We start from the raw sequence: 16,344 nt of genomic DNA on the forward strand, positions 1-16,344 counted from the left end.
TGTACTACTGTAGCCTATGTATAAAGAAAAACCTACACTCTTTTTTTGCTGCTACACCATTTGTGCCCTATTATGATGTCTTTGTAGAGATCAATGCAGTTTTATGTTGTATTAGTATATAAATGCCAATTAATCGAGTCAATGTCCACATGAAAATGTATACTGCATCGTCCAATATATTGAAAATGATACCAGGATACAACCTTGATGTTACAGATGTTATTAAAGGAAATGTCTTATTTTTCATATAAATCTCTAATTTTCTCCCTGTCGCTGTTTATCCACACTGCTGCTGTCCCTGCGTCTGTAATGTCCCTGTGGTTTGACCTCAGCTCCTCCACCCCCCTGTTTCTTTTTGTTTTAATCTCTCATTTGACGGTAATGAAAGGCAAACAGGCATTTTTGATTACAGTGCCACCCTGTTGTGACGTGTTGTTATGAGACATAATATTGTTCCCTCTCCTCCTCTCATCTGTGTTGCTGAGTCAGAAGCTCGTCAAGTACAAAGGTGTGCAGCCCCACGCTGCATATGCGTGTGTGGAAAATTACTCATTTGCCCAAGTACAGTAATAAGGTACTGGCACTTTACTCGAGTGATTTTAATTTTATATCACTCGACTGCTACATTTGTTTTTATTTTAGTACCTCACAAAGGTAGAATAGATATGGCACCCAAATTACAGAAATAATCAAGATGAGAATTGATGCTTTTAGTGCAGACTACTCTTTACAGCCACTTAAAAAATCATTTAGGCCCAGAGATACTGCAGCTATGAAAACACAATATCCATAAACATTTTTGTTATCCACTAGGAACTTCTTTGATGAATGAAACAGTAATCAAAATGTGATTTAAAGGTTCTACAACCAACATCACTAAACCATTTCCAATCAAACTTTAGGCTAGTTTGCTGAATGAGGATAGTTAGCTGACTTGGTTCATTGTCCACTGCTCAATAACAGTGCACTGTTCTGTTCCCACATTAGTGTCGTCACATGACAGAGTCGACTTTAGACCACAGTCAAGGATATTGTGTAATAGGAACCAATTTCAACCACAGTCACTGTTTATAAATGGCATACGTAACAGTATTATCACTGATTATTGATTTGATTTATTTGTATATTGACAGTGGTTTTATTTGGACATCGTGACCATAAAAACTCTACTGCTGAAACTGTATGAAGACTTTACAGTGTCTATTTGGAGGAAGGCAAAGGGAGAGGAGACAAAGAAAAAAGAAAGTGAAGAAAAGAAAAGGACATGAAAAGAAAGGGAAGAGAGGATGAGGAAAAGAGAGATCAGGAGCTAACGCTGCTGCCAAGCTATCTGTCTGGAAGGGCATTATGCCAGTACTAAATATAGCTGCAAGATTAGGGAGACGGAGGGAGAGAGAGAGAGAAAGAGAGAGAAAAGGACATAGTGACTCATCTATCTCGTTACAGAAAAGATGTCTTTACTCCAAAATCTTCTTCTTTTTTTAAAGCTCTGTGCCCAACAGAAACCAGCTAGTAACAGTGTCCTCACACTGATGAAAACTGACGGAGAGACAAAAAGACTTCATTCATGGGGCTATTTTGACTGTTTCTCTCTGGCTTTTGTGCATTTATTTGACTTGGACTCTTCGCCTGCCTCCCTCCCTCCATCCCACTGCTCTCCTCGCTCCATCGTCCATCTCCCTCCGTCTCACTCAGTCTTTGCACTTGTATCAGGACTTCCTGTATTTTTCCACCTTGCTTTCTCTGCATTCACAGTTGTGTTTTCCTAATAATGTCAGCCATGGTTTCCTCCCAGCTTTTGTAGCAGCAGCTGTGTTGAAGCAGGTATACGGTGCGCTATCTGGCCTGTGAGTGTGTGTTGTTAGATGCTATCAGCACCAGTGTGTGTGTGTGTGTGTGTGTGTGTGTGTGTGTGTGTGTGTGTGTGAGAGAGAGAGAGAGAGAGATGGGGTAAAAGCCCAGGACAGAAAGATTGGGTCCATTATGTGCAGTGTAAAGAAGAGCCATGTGTGTCTGGCGGACAGGAAAGTGAGTGTTTTTGAACGTCTCTTGTGAACACACAGAACTTTTTCATTTCATTTCACAGAACAAACAAACAGCGTTATCTCCGACAGAAACGTGGATCCACAGGCCTCGTCTGTCTCAGTTCACTGAAGGACGTCAACCTTGATGAAAGATGCTACGGCTGTTTTTTACTACGCAGGAAAACAGTATCTGTAAAGTCAGCAGGTTGAGAATTACGTGAACCAGACAGCCCACATACACAAACATACACCACCACATGGTTTAAAACGTGTCACCACTAAGACCGAAACTCATGCTGGTAACACTATATTATAAGTGCACACTATTAAGCGTTAGTAAAGCATTAAATTGTGAATTCATCATTTATAACACATGAATACTCATTAGTATGAAGTTTATAAACACAGTTAAAAATGTTTTACTCATCATTGATAAGCACTAACTGTATTTATAAACTACATACTAATGAGTGTTCATATGTTATACGTGAAGAATTCAGTATTTATTAATGCTAAACTAATGCTTAATAGTGTGTACTTATTATAAAGTGTTACCCTCATGCTTAGTTTAGTCAATAGACAAAAATATACAGACGAGACGAGTGTACCAAAATTTCAATCTTCAATTTTTTTCAATTCTAATTGATTGGGAAGCGCCAATTTCCAACCAAACTTTCAATTTCCACCCAAATGTTTCTTCAACTAGTCCTCCAGCCTGAACAACCAAAGAGGTCACCACATAGGTCGTTACAGCGCTATGAGTAATGGACGGTGGTCCTCGCTTAGGTCTACACAATAAAAATGACTTGTTTAGGGTTAAAGAAGACGGACAATATTTCATTTTACAGTCCTACACTAATACATTTCATGTGATAGTTTGGTTCCACTCATGTCAACTACATCACCTTACTTAGCTACGCCTCTGCTTTTGTCTTAATTACTACAACCACTAGTCATAAAAATAAGTAGGAAGTCATAATAAGCTGCTGAACAAACGACGATGGTGTTTTGTTGTTGTTGTTGTTGTTTTCTGGATGACAGTCTCTGTTTTTGAGACAGTTTTTGTTTCATTAAACAAAACTAACTCATAGTGGCAAAAGAGGAAAAGTCAAAGCATCATCAAAGTCGACAGGATTCATCCTCTGCGGACTAAGAACGAAAGTAAAAACTTTCATGTTGTTGAAATATTTAGTGTGGACCAAAGTGATGAACCAACCAAACAACCAATCAGGCCTTTGCATTTACAGAGCTTTGCTGCTATAGTAATAAAAAACTAATTTAACAATAAGTAGGCTATATAAAATGAGATACAGGCCGAGCTGAATGAAAAGACCTACAAAAGAAAACCAAAAGCAGTGGGGAGATTTAGTGAGACTGTTCTTTTCTGTCCTGATGTGGGTCATTTAGTTAATCAGATTGAAACATTGAAAAATGTGTGAAAGCATAAAGAGGAGTGTTTTAGATGAGGAGATATGTTTGGTGGATTAAAGTGGGATATAGAAGGTGAAGGAGAGGATAAATGAAGGGTGAGGGGTGGTGGAGGACATGGGGCTCGGGGTCCAACAGGTAAATAGGTGAGGGCATAGTTGTGGTCTGGCGTGCTCAGTCCTGTCGGCTCAGAGGATGCGGGTACCAGTAGGAGAGAGAGGAGATCAGAGAGCGAGCTGAATGTTATCTCTCTTCCCATACCATACTGTACCTGCAGGTCGACTCACCTGAGGCGACAGCCAATCACACTCTCTCTCTCCCCTGCAGCTCATTCCTCTGCTTCCACCAACGTTGAGGTTCATGCATGTCATCGGCACTGACACATCACGTTTTTGTTGCAGCTGCATCGGTCTGAAGTGACCCAAGGATTTTATAACTGTCTTTTTATGATGATAACTACACTATGTTCCTTTGACGATAATGATAATTTAAGTCAGTATTCATTCTTCCTCCATTTTTGCAACCCAAATGCTGATATTTGTGCCACCATAAGTTTTCAACAGGCTCCTGAAAATGAATTATATGAACAGCCAATATGGAATAATTTAATTAATACATTTTTTTTTTTTAAAGTATCATTTCAAAACACATAACCACTATTACATTCTTTGATAAAATTTTCATGCAGACTCATCTGCATCTATCATTTAGTGTATCAGGGTGATGCTGTTTTCTCAGGACAAGAGAGTTCTGGGTTCGATCCATAGCTACGAGACCATGACACTCTAGTTTCCTCACATAATCCAAAAACATGCAGATTATACGTTCATAATTTCCCATAAATATGAATGTTTGGATGTTTTTCTCTGTGTGTCAGACACCTTGTGTGCTTAAAGTAAGCGGAATATTTGTGTTAATATAAGTCTTAAATAGTTATATCTTCTGACGGCAAACACTTATATAGAGTGTTTGGTCTGAAACACGGGTCTGTCAGTCACTCTGCTCTGCTGTAAGCCGAGGAGAAAACTTTCCTTGTATCCTACAACCTTTATCCAATGAGAGAGAACGGCATAAAGGGGCGCTCCTCTCTGTGTGTGCAGCCAAGGGATGCGCGTGCATGTGGTGACGTAGGGACGAGGGCGGGGACTGCTAACTCCATCGGCTGACAAGAAGTTAGCCAAAACGTCTGCATCGCTTACTTCTGCTTTAATTATATTTTCCAAATGTTCCCATGGAGGACATTTTAACCCACTTTTTGTACCATTAAAACACAAAATAGCTAAAAGGATAAGAGTCTTAAGGGTTAAGGGTCCTATGTTAAAGAGGATGAGGGATTTTTTTTATCAACTTTGTTGCATGTGTTGCTTCTCCTTGGATTAAGATACTTAATCAAATATCCATGCAGCAAAACTGGCTCCAGATAACATGCACATGTGCACACAGGGTAAAATGAATAGGGGGTTAAAGGGGCCCACCAGCCTAGTTGGGCCCCAGGGTCACGTAGTAGGTTAATCCAACCATATAGAGGACAGAATGTACCTTTTCACATTAAAATAATTAAATACCACTCCTTAATTCACATGGACTCCTGCAGCTGAACTTTCTTTTAATCAAAGATCACAGTGGAAATACAGTAATGTCTTAGGTATTTAGATGTTTAGAGTCTTATCCATCATCATCATCATCATCATCATCATCATCATGCAGGACCATTAGGGAGGCATCTGGTCAGCCCAAAGTTCATTCTGCAGCGTGACAATTAGTCCAAGCAGACAGCCGGAGACATAAAAGACCGATCTTCAAGAGACAAGAGGAAGAGGCAGTCCAGCAGCAGATGGTCTGGCCCCAACAGAGACTTGATCCAACATAATGGAGTCAGTCAGAGATCACATGAAGTAAGAAGACACAGGGGAACTGTGGTAAATTCACCACGATGACGAGATGAGTGAAGTAAACCTGCCTGACTTGAAAAACTTTGCGAGGGGAAGATTAATGCTGTGTATATGGTTAAAGTGCATAAAATTTCAGTGTTTTAATGTTTGCTGCACTTTACTTTAGTGCAGTTACTTTAAATGTATGTATGTGGTGGCGCTACATAAAACGTAGTATGCAGAAACTTAATGTGGCACATAATGATGGTGCAAGTCTGTTGCTGAAAGTGCCACGTTGGAGCAGTGCTACTGAATGTTTGTCCGGGTTGGAGTATCCACCTGTCATGCTGTCTATGTGTAGGCTGTCTGACTCAATGGTAGTGAAGCTGCTATGAAGATGAGTGTGGGTGGCTGCAGAATTTATTAATTCATGGTCATAAAGTATTGAACAAATTAAAAATGTGATTAGTGGTGGTGTAAATGTTAAAGTTATTCCACATGAATGTCTGGTCTGGACTGGACTGAACTGGACTGGACATTGTTTGTTACACACATCTCGTCTCATTAAACACTATATCCATGGTGATGCCATGGCTGCTGTAAAGGTCAGGGGATCATCAGAGTCTGTAGGCGTCGTCGTCTGGACTGGGAGTCTTTGGAATCAACACAGACTCAATAACATTTTGTTATATTATTGGTGATTATTTTATCTATTGTGGACAAATTATGGATTCCTATCATGTCTGTACTCTCACTTTTTTTTATATGGACCACTTTCAGAATAAAGGCTATTATTATTATTATTATCATCATGTAGCCTACTAATGCTAGGGCAAGATAATGTTTCTTTCTTTTATTTATTGTTGCTTTATCTCTTTTCTTTTCTTGTCATGTTTCTTCTTTTTAAATGTTCTTATGTTCTTTTAATGCTCCTTATTTTATTGTGAAGCACTTTGAGCTACAATAACTCTATGAAATGTGCTATAAAGTTTATTATCATTATCATCATTATTATTTCACTGCAGGCCAATGTTTTTGGACACATCCCCACTTTACGTTTTTACTTTTACCACACTGAAATAACGTCATGCTCAGGAGTGAGTGAGTGAAGTAGTGGCTACTTGCTGTGTGGTGCGGACAGCAGGCAGAGGACCCCTGGCGGTCAGAACGTGACGCTGCGTCATTTTCCACCTCGGTAAAGTAGACGTGGCAGTGACGTCAATGCCGGAAATGACCCGGATCGGAACTTTAACTCCTGGGTTGATTAGTTTTTCACCAGAAACATCGAGAGCTCTCGCAGTATGATCTAATATTATCGATCCAAGTAAGTTGGCAGCTAATTGATTTTTTCCCCCCGTCTTCTTAAAACGCTCTGAATCCTCACGGTGGTGTTTTAGGTCGAGTTTCACCGAGGTAAAAACAGGACAAACGGTGGGTACGTAGCGAAAAGCCCGGTTAGCTTCGAGGAGCTAACAACGTTAGCCTGGCGACGAGCCGCCGGTCAGGCCACAGTCAGCTGGGTCCTGATGGGCGGCCTCCGCTTCCACACCGCCGGGTTCACCATTTAGGTAATCATTATTACCTAATAATGTGTATATTTAGCGCGACTGAGCCTGTTTTTGTGGCGGTTGTTTTGTTTGTTACTTGTCGTGTGGTTGTTGTGGTTTAGCTTCGTCGCTGTCCTGTTTACTAGCGGTAAGCTAACGGTACCAGCTGGCTGCTTCGCTTCACCCACCACTCAAACTGTTGGATTCAATTGTGTGTGTGTGTTTTTTTTTATTACTTATGTATTATTAGGTGGTGTTAAAGCTGTCAGCCTGTGGTAGTCTAAACCTTATGTCCCCCTTTTATTATCCAGACATGTGTGTACATATGTGCATGAAGGATACCGCGCCTCGGGTGTGAGTCCGTCCGCACACCGGGAGCTCTCCGTCGTGTTGACCCACCACCACACACACAGGACCCGAGGAGCAGCACCAGGCGGAACCAGGCGCTCCCCCCGGGTGGTCTCTCTGGTCTACAGCGGGTTGGTGACCCTCTCCCGCCGGCAGGATGACGTGCCGTGACAGGACCCTCGAGTTTCAGTCAGCCTGCAAGTCTCTCCAGGGCAGACAGGTGTGTTTGGGACACAGCATATCACAGCACAATAATAACAACAACAGACCACCTTTTTATAAAATTAATTATGTCTGATTTCTTAGTAAATTATGCTCGACAGTAAACTGATCTGATTTCACTTCGGCTTTCTGTGACGTTGATGAATTTTGGTTTTGGTTTTGGTTCCGTGTTTATTCCCCAATCTGCGTAGGTTGTTTGGTTTGACTTTGAGTGGCCAATCTGAACTAATATATTTGATATCAGACTTATTAGGTTCATTTGTTAAATTAAAAACTGTCTTTGGTTTCTCCAGTGTTCACCAATGGGAATTTAAACATTTTTCTACCATTTTAAATCCAACATTTATTGTCTCACTGATGTCGGGGAGGACAGAAAGTAATAAAATCTACATAAATTTACTAACCACACCGATTTAACTGTTTGGAGCTTTAGTGATGTACACGATTTAAATGTAAATCTTCTTTGGTAGTGATGGGAACCGTAAACACAGAAGAATCAGAGATACTGGAGGACAACAAAGCTACTAAATCAACCCATGTAGTACACAGTGAATTCATGGCATCACCAATGTAAATAAGTTATTTTTGAGACCCATTAAAGGTCCAGTGTGTAATAATTGGCAAGGTTTATTGGCAAAATATCCATATACTACCCAAGAATATATTTGTATAAGTGTGTAATCGCTATAAAATAAAATTTGTTTGGTTTTCGTAGCCGTATAACTATAGCAAGGGTCTTGCTTTAGAGAGAGTCACCATCTTGCGCCGCCATGTTTGTACGGCAGCCACAACGGTAGATCCAGCCAGCCAGAGAGCACGTTTCTCAAGTAGGCGGAAGGAAAGAAGGAGGAGGAAACAGCAGACATATCGTAAAATGGTTTAGATCTTCACCTCATCGCTCCATGCTCCTGAAATACTCCCAGTTGTGATAAACAAGTGTTTTTGTCCTCGGAGGCCACCGTCACTTTGCTGACAGGAGGGGTGAGTGCGAGCGAGCTCTGTAATTTAGAATCTGAACACTGGATGTCACAGTTTTCCCCTCAATTTTACACACTGAACCTTTAACTTTGGTGAATTGGTCTCAATCATGCATCAGATAGATAATATTTGCAGTTTGCTGGTGTCCATAGTGACATCATAACAAATTATTACTTTAATTTGACCAGCAGTCTAAAACCCTGGAACAAAAACTTTATTCTTTTTTTAAGTATATTTTTTGGCTTTTCTTGCCTTTATTTGATAGCAAAGTGAGATAGACAGGAAAGGGGGAGGCAGAGAGAGGGGGAATGACATGCAGGAAAGGTCTGCCCGACGCGGGACTCGAACCGGGGACGCCTGCGTTGAGGACTATAGCCTCTACATGGGGCGGCCGCTTTAACCACTGCGCCACGCACCGCCCCGCAAAAACTTTGTTCTAATAATGAAGTAATCAAAGGAAGTATGTCGGAGGAAATTACTGGAATTTTAAAGAATTGATTACATGTAGAAAGTCAATAGAACAAGAAGCAATGCATCACCCTTTACTGCGTGTTCACTAGTCCAAAGTCAGTGTTGAGCAGACCTGTCACATTTCCACAGTGTTGAGCAGACCCGTCACATTTCCACAGCTGCTCCTCAGTCCCATCTCATGCTTTGTGCTTTTTTGGCCTCTGGCAGAATGGAGTCCAGCCCAGTAAACCGGCTCTCAGCGCTCTCAGGCAGCGCAGCGACTTCACAGTTATGGCCAAGTAAGTCACTAATAGTCTGTTGTCTAATGTTTGCTGAGTGAAGTTTGTCTTTTATGTTGATTTTTGGGTGTTGCATTATTTGTATTTACACATGATCGTCCTCTCCACCTTTATTGTATATGAAATACCACTGTAATTGTATGACTGCAGTTGAAACGAGAGGACTGCAGTAGTGTTTGTAGTGGAGACATTTTGTCTAGGACATGCTTATCTTTATCTTGAAGATTGCGAGCAATAGGACACAGATAAAATTGATGGCTGATACTTTTATGTAACTCCTTGTCAGAATCTAAACAAACATATTTTCTATAGTGATAAAGAAAGCTAAATATTTTGTTTTCTTCCCTGTAGGAGAATTGGAAAAGACTTGAGCAATACATTTGCCAAACTGGAAAAGCTCACTATTTGTAAGTGTTCCCTAATCGTGACATTCAACTCAATTAAAATGTTAAAAGTTTGTATGTCGGAACGTCCAGAGCTCTGATTTGTTGTGCTTTTGTTTTGTCCCCTCAGTGGCAAAAAGAAAATCCCTGTTTGACGACAAAGCAGTGGAGATTGAGGAGCTAACGTACATCATTAAACAAGTGAGTTGGAGGAGTAACATCCCAGTAGATGTGGCTTTTTAAACTTGTTATTAAAGAATCAAGCAGCTCTCTACGACCCTGTAACTATATATTTAACTGTTTCTTCCCGTCCTGTGTTTGTGATTTTAGGACATCAACAGTCTAAACAAACAGATAGCACAGCTGCAGGACTTGGTGAGGTCCCGTGGAGCTCCAGGCGGCCGACACATCCAAACCCACTCCAACACTATAGTGGTGTCATTACAGGTACATTTCTATTGTATATATAATGTGAACTTTCCATGGCTCCTGTGTTTAATTTTTAAAAAAATCATGGAAATCATATTATGCCTTTGGTAACTTACAAATAAAATTAACTGTGACATTTTAAAGATACTTTTTTGCAGTTTTATATCTCGTAAGAAATACAAAGCCATCAGAAAATGCTGAATTAAAGCTTCACTATACACAATGTGTAACGGCGCTCTTGTCTTTTGTTGTTCACAGTCCAAACTGGCTTCAATGTCGAACGACTTCAAATCAGTCCTAGAAGTCAGAACAGAGGTGAGGTTTACATAACAGCTGGTTTACTTCATCATTCAGTGTCAGAAAACATTAAGAGCTAAGTGAACTAAAGTTTTCCTCTCCGTCGTTTGTCTGTCGTCCTCCAGAACCTGAAGCAGCAGCGCAGCAGGAGAGAGCAGTTCTCCCAGCCTCCTGTCGCATCTTCTCCTCTGATGGCCAACAACTTCAGTAAGTCCATCCACACCGTAGTTTCGCGCTTTTAGTCGCTCAGTGATTTTTTTATTATTTTTTTTCCACAATGCTCTTAAATGAAGTGCTCTTGCATTAAAGTAATGGCAGCAACAGGTAAATAAAGCACGCTGTTGTAGCTTCTTAAGGGAGTGTTCACTCTACACTGATATTTTTGGTGGGGGAAGTTGTGCTGATTAAAAACGTTCACAAGGTTTCCACTTTGTCTGGACTAACAAACAGCTCTCCTGCATTCAACTTACAAACTAAAAATCATCTCCTGCACAGACAAAGGTCTCAATCAGGTTTCATATGGACTGATGTAAACGTATTTGTAGCAAGTCCAACCTCATAAATCACGTCACTGCTCGTGTGCATTCTTCTTTAAAAAATTAAATCGTTTCTAATTTTAGAAATCGTTCTTTTATCTAAAGCGTTTCCTGCTCTTCATCTGTTCATTAAGGGTGATAGAGTGAACACACCTTTATTGTGTCTCGGCTTGTGGCTGTATTCGACATGTGTGGCTCCTGCTCAGTTCACAATTTTGCTAAACAAATCGCTAAACAGGCGTCAGACCGTCTAATTAACACGTGGAGCTCTGACGCTTCCAGGGCTCATATTCACACTGCCAGTAAAGTGTACGTAAACAGCCTGTGGTATTTCAGTATTTGTGACAATTTCAAGCAAAGCGCCATATTTTTAAATACCTTAAGATTATATTCACTTCCAAACACATAAACATATATTAAATGGAAATAAAATTTGATTCTATTTCAATATCGAGGCCTACTTAACTGTAGAGTCACACTAACATCCAGTACGTACATCCAGTGACTTTTTTGTATTATTGTCCCATTATGACTAAAAATAAGGTACTTGAATGAAGATATTGAGATATTTGAAACCAAAACAAGTTTTACGTATTTTGAGGAGACACCTTTATTTGTATTTTATAATTTTATGGTATTTACAATGGGCACATTGCTTGAAATGTATTCAGAAATGGCATGGGTTGAACAGAGGCTTAAACTGCCAGTGTACGTCTTAAAACAACAGCTGTTGTGATAGGGAACTGCTCTAAGTCCTTGTGAATGAATATTACTGTATTTGGTCGTCTATAATGCAAAAATTAAAAAATATTTTAGGGAGCCGCAAAAAAGGGGCCCAGGAGCCGCATGCAGCTCGCGAGCCACGCAATGACTACCAGGGCTATACCACCTCAAATTTAAAAGGTATTTCCCTGGAACGTTTGACTCTCTCAGCGGGTATAACTAGCTTCAGTATGTGCCCGCTGTTCTCACTGCTTTCCCTCTTCTACCATTCAGGATTTCTCTCTAATCCTGTTGAACATGCATTTTTGTTTTGCTTCTTGTCTTCCTTCAGAGAGCTCAGTCCTGATGCAGGATGAGTCCCGGAGTCTCGGGGATGTTGCCATCGATATGGACTCTCAGACCAATCCCTTGCAGCTCCAACTTATTGATGAGCAGGTAGACCGAGATCCTTGGTGGAAACTGTGGCCAAATGTCTGATCGGCCCATTTACGTGTCCTAACGTGGCCCTCTTTTCAAACCCGACCGCTTGTGTCGTCCACAGGACTCATACATCCAGAGCCGCGCAGACACCATGCAGAACATCGAGAGCACCATCGTGGAACTGGGCTCTATATTCCAGCAGCTGGCGCACATGGTCAAAGAGCAAGAGGAGACGATCCAGAGGTAAGATGGAGACAGGTGGGGGATCAAGGACGGAGGACTTTGAGAATGCAAGGAAATAAATTAAAGACAGTTTTATAAGAAAGAAACTGTAAATGAGAGGCACATGTAGAGAAAACTGGAGAGAGGTGACAGTCTTGAACATGATTTGAAAGAAAATTGTCGAGGTATAGAACAAATCGCCTACTTTCGGGTAGAAAACCAGCATGAGAACAATAGTGACGGACAAGAGTTTTGCTATATATATCTAATTTTTCACGTCACTATATCAACGTTTAGACTAATCTGACTTTGTAACGTCTATAAAATCAACAATTGGACAAACATTACTATTTCTGTGTGCAGGTTTTTGTAATTAGTCATGGTTATCGTAAATTGGCAGGGCTAACCGTTAGCTACCTGTTTAACTTTAATAACCCAGTGACTCAATAAACGGTCGATGAAAAAATATTTTTTCCAGCGGATATCTTAGTTAGTTTCAACATGACTGAGCTAACTGGAGTAGTTCCATGTTGTGTCTGACAACAGGAGGGTTTTAACAGTTGTCGTCCTGATATTAGCTCTGCTACTGCCGTTAGCTTAGCTACTGTTAGCTGTCCCTGTCAGCTGCAGCCACTGATGCTCTAGGCAACGTGATTCCCCAAAACTGAATAAATACCACACATAATAACACAACTGCTTTGCTGGTGCACACAGAAATAGTAATGTTTCTTCAGTCATTTCAGATTTGTCTAAACGGTGATAGTGGCGTGAAAAACATGATATATACACTACTCACAAAAAGTTAGGGGTGTTTGGCTTTTGGATTAAATTTCATAATGCACCTAAAATGCACTATAATCTTTACAGGTGAACTTAATTTAACCTTCTCTAAACTTTTGAATCCACATGTCCAATTGTTCAATGTTTCAGTACTGAATAACATGCTGTTCTCCAACAAGGTGATTAACCACAAAAATCACAAGCACCGTCTGATTTAATGCTTCAGTTGTCATTGAACCACGAAATGTTCTGGTTCAGTGACAATTTGTATACAGTCCTCTTCTCTCTCCCTCTCTTCTCCACCATGTTCGAATGTTGACGTCATGAGACCAAGACAACACTTTGATCAAATTGATCAAGTTATTGAGACATTGAGATTTTTTTTGTGCTATAGCCACCACTGTTGTTTTTTTTGTTTTTTTTTTTATTACCATTGCATCCTTCTCCTTAAAAGGCTTTCATAATAGAATATCACTGTAGCATGAACTTTTTATAGGGATATTCTTGTCAAATGTCCCTAACTTTTTGTGAGAAGTGTATACAGCTAAACTCTCGTTCGTTACTACTGTTCTTATTTAAATTACGTGCTGGTTTTTTTACCCGGACGTAGTTGTAAACAACAAGGCGATTCGTTCTGTGGTGTAATTTTCATGTTTTAAAAACCCAGCGTCACTGATCTGATCCTTTCTTTCTAACAGGATCGATGCAAACGTGGAGGACACGCAGCTGAACGTGGAGGCGGCCCACACAGAGATCCTCAAATACTTCCAGTCGGTCTCCTCCAACCGCTGGCTGATGATCAAGATCTTTCTCGTCCTCATCGTCTTCTTCATCATCTTTGTCGTCTTCTTCGCCTAAAGAAAGGAGGAGCGGCTGAGGGGAGAGAGAACGCGCGCTCGACGAGGAGACGCTGGAGCTCAAGCTGAAGCTTAACTGAGACCACATGTCCAGACGTCGTATTTGAAGGACAAACTTAACACAACGGTTTGATGGAGACTTGGGATCCACTCAGAAAATTAAAGACTTGTCGGTTAATCCCAATTTAAACCACGGACTGTACGTCATAATTTGACAATTCAGTGAAGAACGAAGATGCAGAACTCTATCCAAATGAAAAATATAAATTATCTAAAATCCCTACTTTGTATAGAGAGAGAGAGAGAGAGAGCAGAAAGCTGCTCTTTATTGTACTTTGACCAACTATTCATAAACATTTAATCGAAAATGGCTAATTTAATGGTTTGATTCTGCAAACTGTCTTTTTAATTTAGATTTTTTTCTTCATGTTTACCCCCTTTGCCACATTGTAATTATTTCAAAGCCAAACAACAGAACTGGAGTTGATGCTCGGATTATTTTTGCTTCTTAGCTTACCTGCTTTTTTCTTTTTTTCTTGAAGAGAAAGACTTGTCTCATTTATCAGCAACTATTCACTTACCATTGTTCAGTTATGTTGTGACATTTTTTTTAATCCATATACACCCTTTATTTCTTTTTTTCTTTCAAAGTCTATTTGCCAAATGGGTACTCTTATTGAACTGTGACATAATACAGAGACACTCGGCTGTGGTCCAGCATTTCTGTCTCCTGAAGGCACGAGAAGGGAGCTTCGCTAGATAATTCATGCACAAGCTGTACCAATGTTGATAAGTAATGTAACAAGATGTTTTGAATGAAACAGTGTGGTTGGCGGGCAGGCTGAATTGTGGAGAAAGTGTAAACCTCACACATTTAATGCTACAGAGAGACTTGAGCTTATGAGTCTGTGAACAGGATCTAGGTTTGACATCAGTGCTTATGAAGGGGTTACACTGGTTTGAAGGCCCACTGATGAAGTGACTCAGTCAGCCAGATTCCCTGGAAGTGTCTGGTTGGATGTCACTGTTGTGGTTACTTTCCCTCTTTATCTAATGTACAGGATGTTATTTAAATGACCACAGCTTTTTAAGAAGAAAGAATACATTCTTCCCTATTTTTCCCCCAACTGTATGTTTTTTTTTTTTTTTTTAGCCAAAAGCCTTGACTTCAATGTACAAAGTGCAAATAGTGATAATGATGTATTGATAAGAAAGTGCATATTAATAAAATAATGGGGTGCTGGCAGTGATGGCTGAGATTTTCTTGGGATAAGAGGATTAGGCAGCAGCGATATAATTAGCCATGCTGGGCCGTGAGACGAGCCAACAGAGAGGTGATAAACAGGCCAGTGCTGCAGATTCACACCACAAAGACATGGGGTTTATTTTTCTTTCCTCTGTTTTATCACGCCACAGGCCCCCAGACAGGTTCACGTATAAATATTTTAACCTTGCCGACCACATAAAAGTGAGAAATGTCCATCCGTCTTATGTAAACACTACTAGATTTGAGAAATGTTCCCCTAACAGATACTTCAGAGCCAAAATTACAAGTTGTTTAGTCTAAAAAAAAAAAAATGACAGAATAGACATATTTGTGAAAAAAAAAACATGTTTAATCACCTAGAATTGACAAGAACATTGTATTTCATTGTACAATGTATTTTATTTCACCTTATTCATAATAAAAAATAAGATTACAGATGTTTCTAGCTATTCCCTGCTTAACGGATACACTAGGAGAGCCGCCACTAACTGAGCTGGTGACCCAGAGCCAAACCGTGGCTGCTGAGCATCCAGAGGCGTGGCGGCCTGAGCTGAACTTCCTGTCAACTACTGACAGCTGTCCTGCTGATTATATAATATGTTTTAAAGGAGGCGGTCCATGAGACGTGTCTACGCTTCACCAGAAACTGTTGTCCATAGAGCATTTGGCTTTAGAGATATCTGAAGCATGTGAAGGTTAGACGTTTGGTCGTCGTGCAGTCATAACAAATTGTATTTCCTTTGTTGAGCTTCCAACTTTTTCATTTAGCACCATCATCTAACTAAATACACACAAACGCTGACGGCATTCATCAGCCTCAGCAATGCAGTGTGTTTAGCATTAATTAGCAAATGTTAGCATGCCAACACACTAAATAAGATGGTGAACATGGTAAATATTATATAGGCTACGAGTATATATATAGTATAAGAGCAGCTGGCCTTACTGGAGACTTAGAAGCATAACAAAACAAAATGTCAACCTCTGTGCTTCAGACATCCTAAAACCACCACAACAATTATTATGCTTTTGGGCCTGAAGACTTAAAGTTCATCAGCAAGTAGACAGGTTTCCAGATTTCCTTTGAATCCCTCTCTCTTTCTTGACTCTTGTCCTTTTGAAAGAGAAATCCTATGAACCTTCCCCCCTCTGTTGATATTTACAGTTTTTCTTTCCTCCCCATTTTTATGCTTTCCCTCTATAACCCTCCCTTCCTTCCTTCCCTTCCCTCCCTTCCTTCCTTCCCTCCTCTCCTTCCTTCCC

The 16,344-nt window shown here is 40.3% G+C and overlaps 1 protein-coding gene across 2 annotated transcripts; it reads left to right on the forward strand.

The window, feature by feature from the left end:
* Positions 1–6,555: 6,555 nt before the first annotated feature.
* Positions 6,556–15,060, forward strand: stx5a (syntaxin 5A). Of its 2 annotated transcripts, XM_085789604.1 has the most exons (12): positions 6,556–6,647; positions 7,182–7,438; positions 9,097–9,167; positions 9,519–9,574; positions 9,681–9,751; positions 9,881–9,997; positions 10,238–10,294; positions 10,402–10,483; positions 11,629–11,715; positions 11,867–11,970; positions 12,077–12,198; positions 13,656–15,060. In XM_085789604.1, the coding sequence occupies exons 2-12, from the start codon at positions 7,376–7,378 to the stop codon at positions 13,813–13,815; spliced, it is 990 nt and encodes a 329-aa protein (XP_085645730.1). In that variant the 5' UTR covers positions 6,556–6,647; positions 7,182–7,375; the 3' UTR covers positions 13,816–15,060. The 2 variants fall into 2 exon arrangements, with proteins under 2 accessions (XP_085645730.1, XP_085645731.1); XM_085789605.1 differs by lacking the exon at positions 11,629–11,715.
* Positions 15,061–16,344: the final 1,284 nt, after the last annotated feature.

The sequence above is a fragment of the Trachurus japonicus genome, chromosome 10 (genome assembly GCF_045865225.1).
Source record: "Trachurus japonicus isolate A0001 chromosome 10, Traja_1.0".
NCBI classification, from domain to species: Eukaryota; Metazoa; Chordata; class Actinopteri; order Carangiformes; family Carangidae; genus Trachurus; species Trachurus japonicus.

Excerpts from the sequence above, each read along its gene's own strand:
- stx5a (XM_085789604.1), top strand. The coding sequence starts at position 7,376 with ATGACGTGCCGTGACAGGACCCTCGAGTTTCAGTCAGCCTGCAAGTCT. Across the intron at positions 7,439-9,096 it reads AGTCTCTCCAGGGCAGACAG|AATGGAGTCCAGCCCAGTAA; the intron begins GTGTGTTTGGGA and ends GGCCTCTGGCAG. Across the intron at positions 10,295-10,401 it reads TCCTAGAAGTCAGAACAGAG|AACCTGAAGCAGCAGCGCAG; the intron begins GTGAGGTTTACA and ends GTCGTCCTCCAG.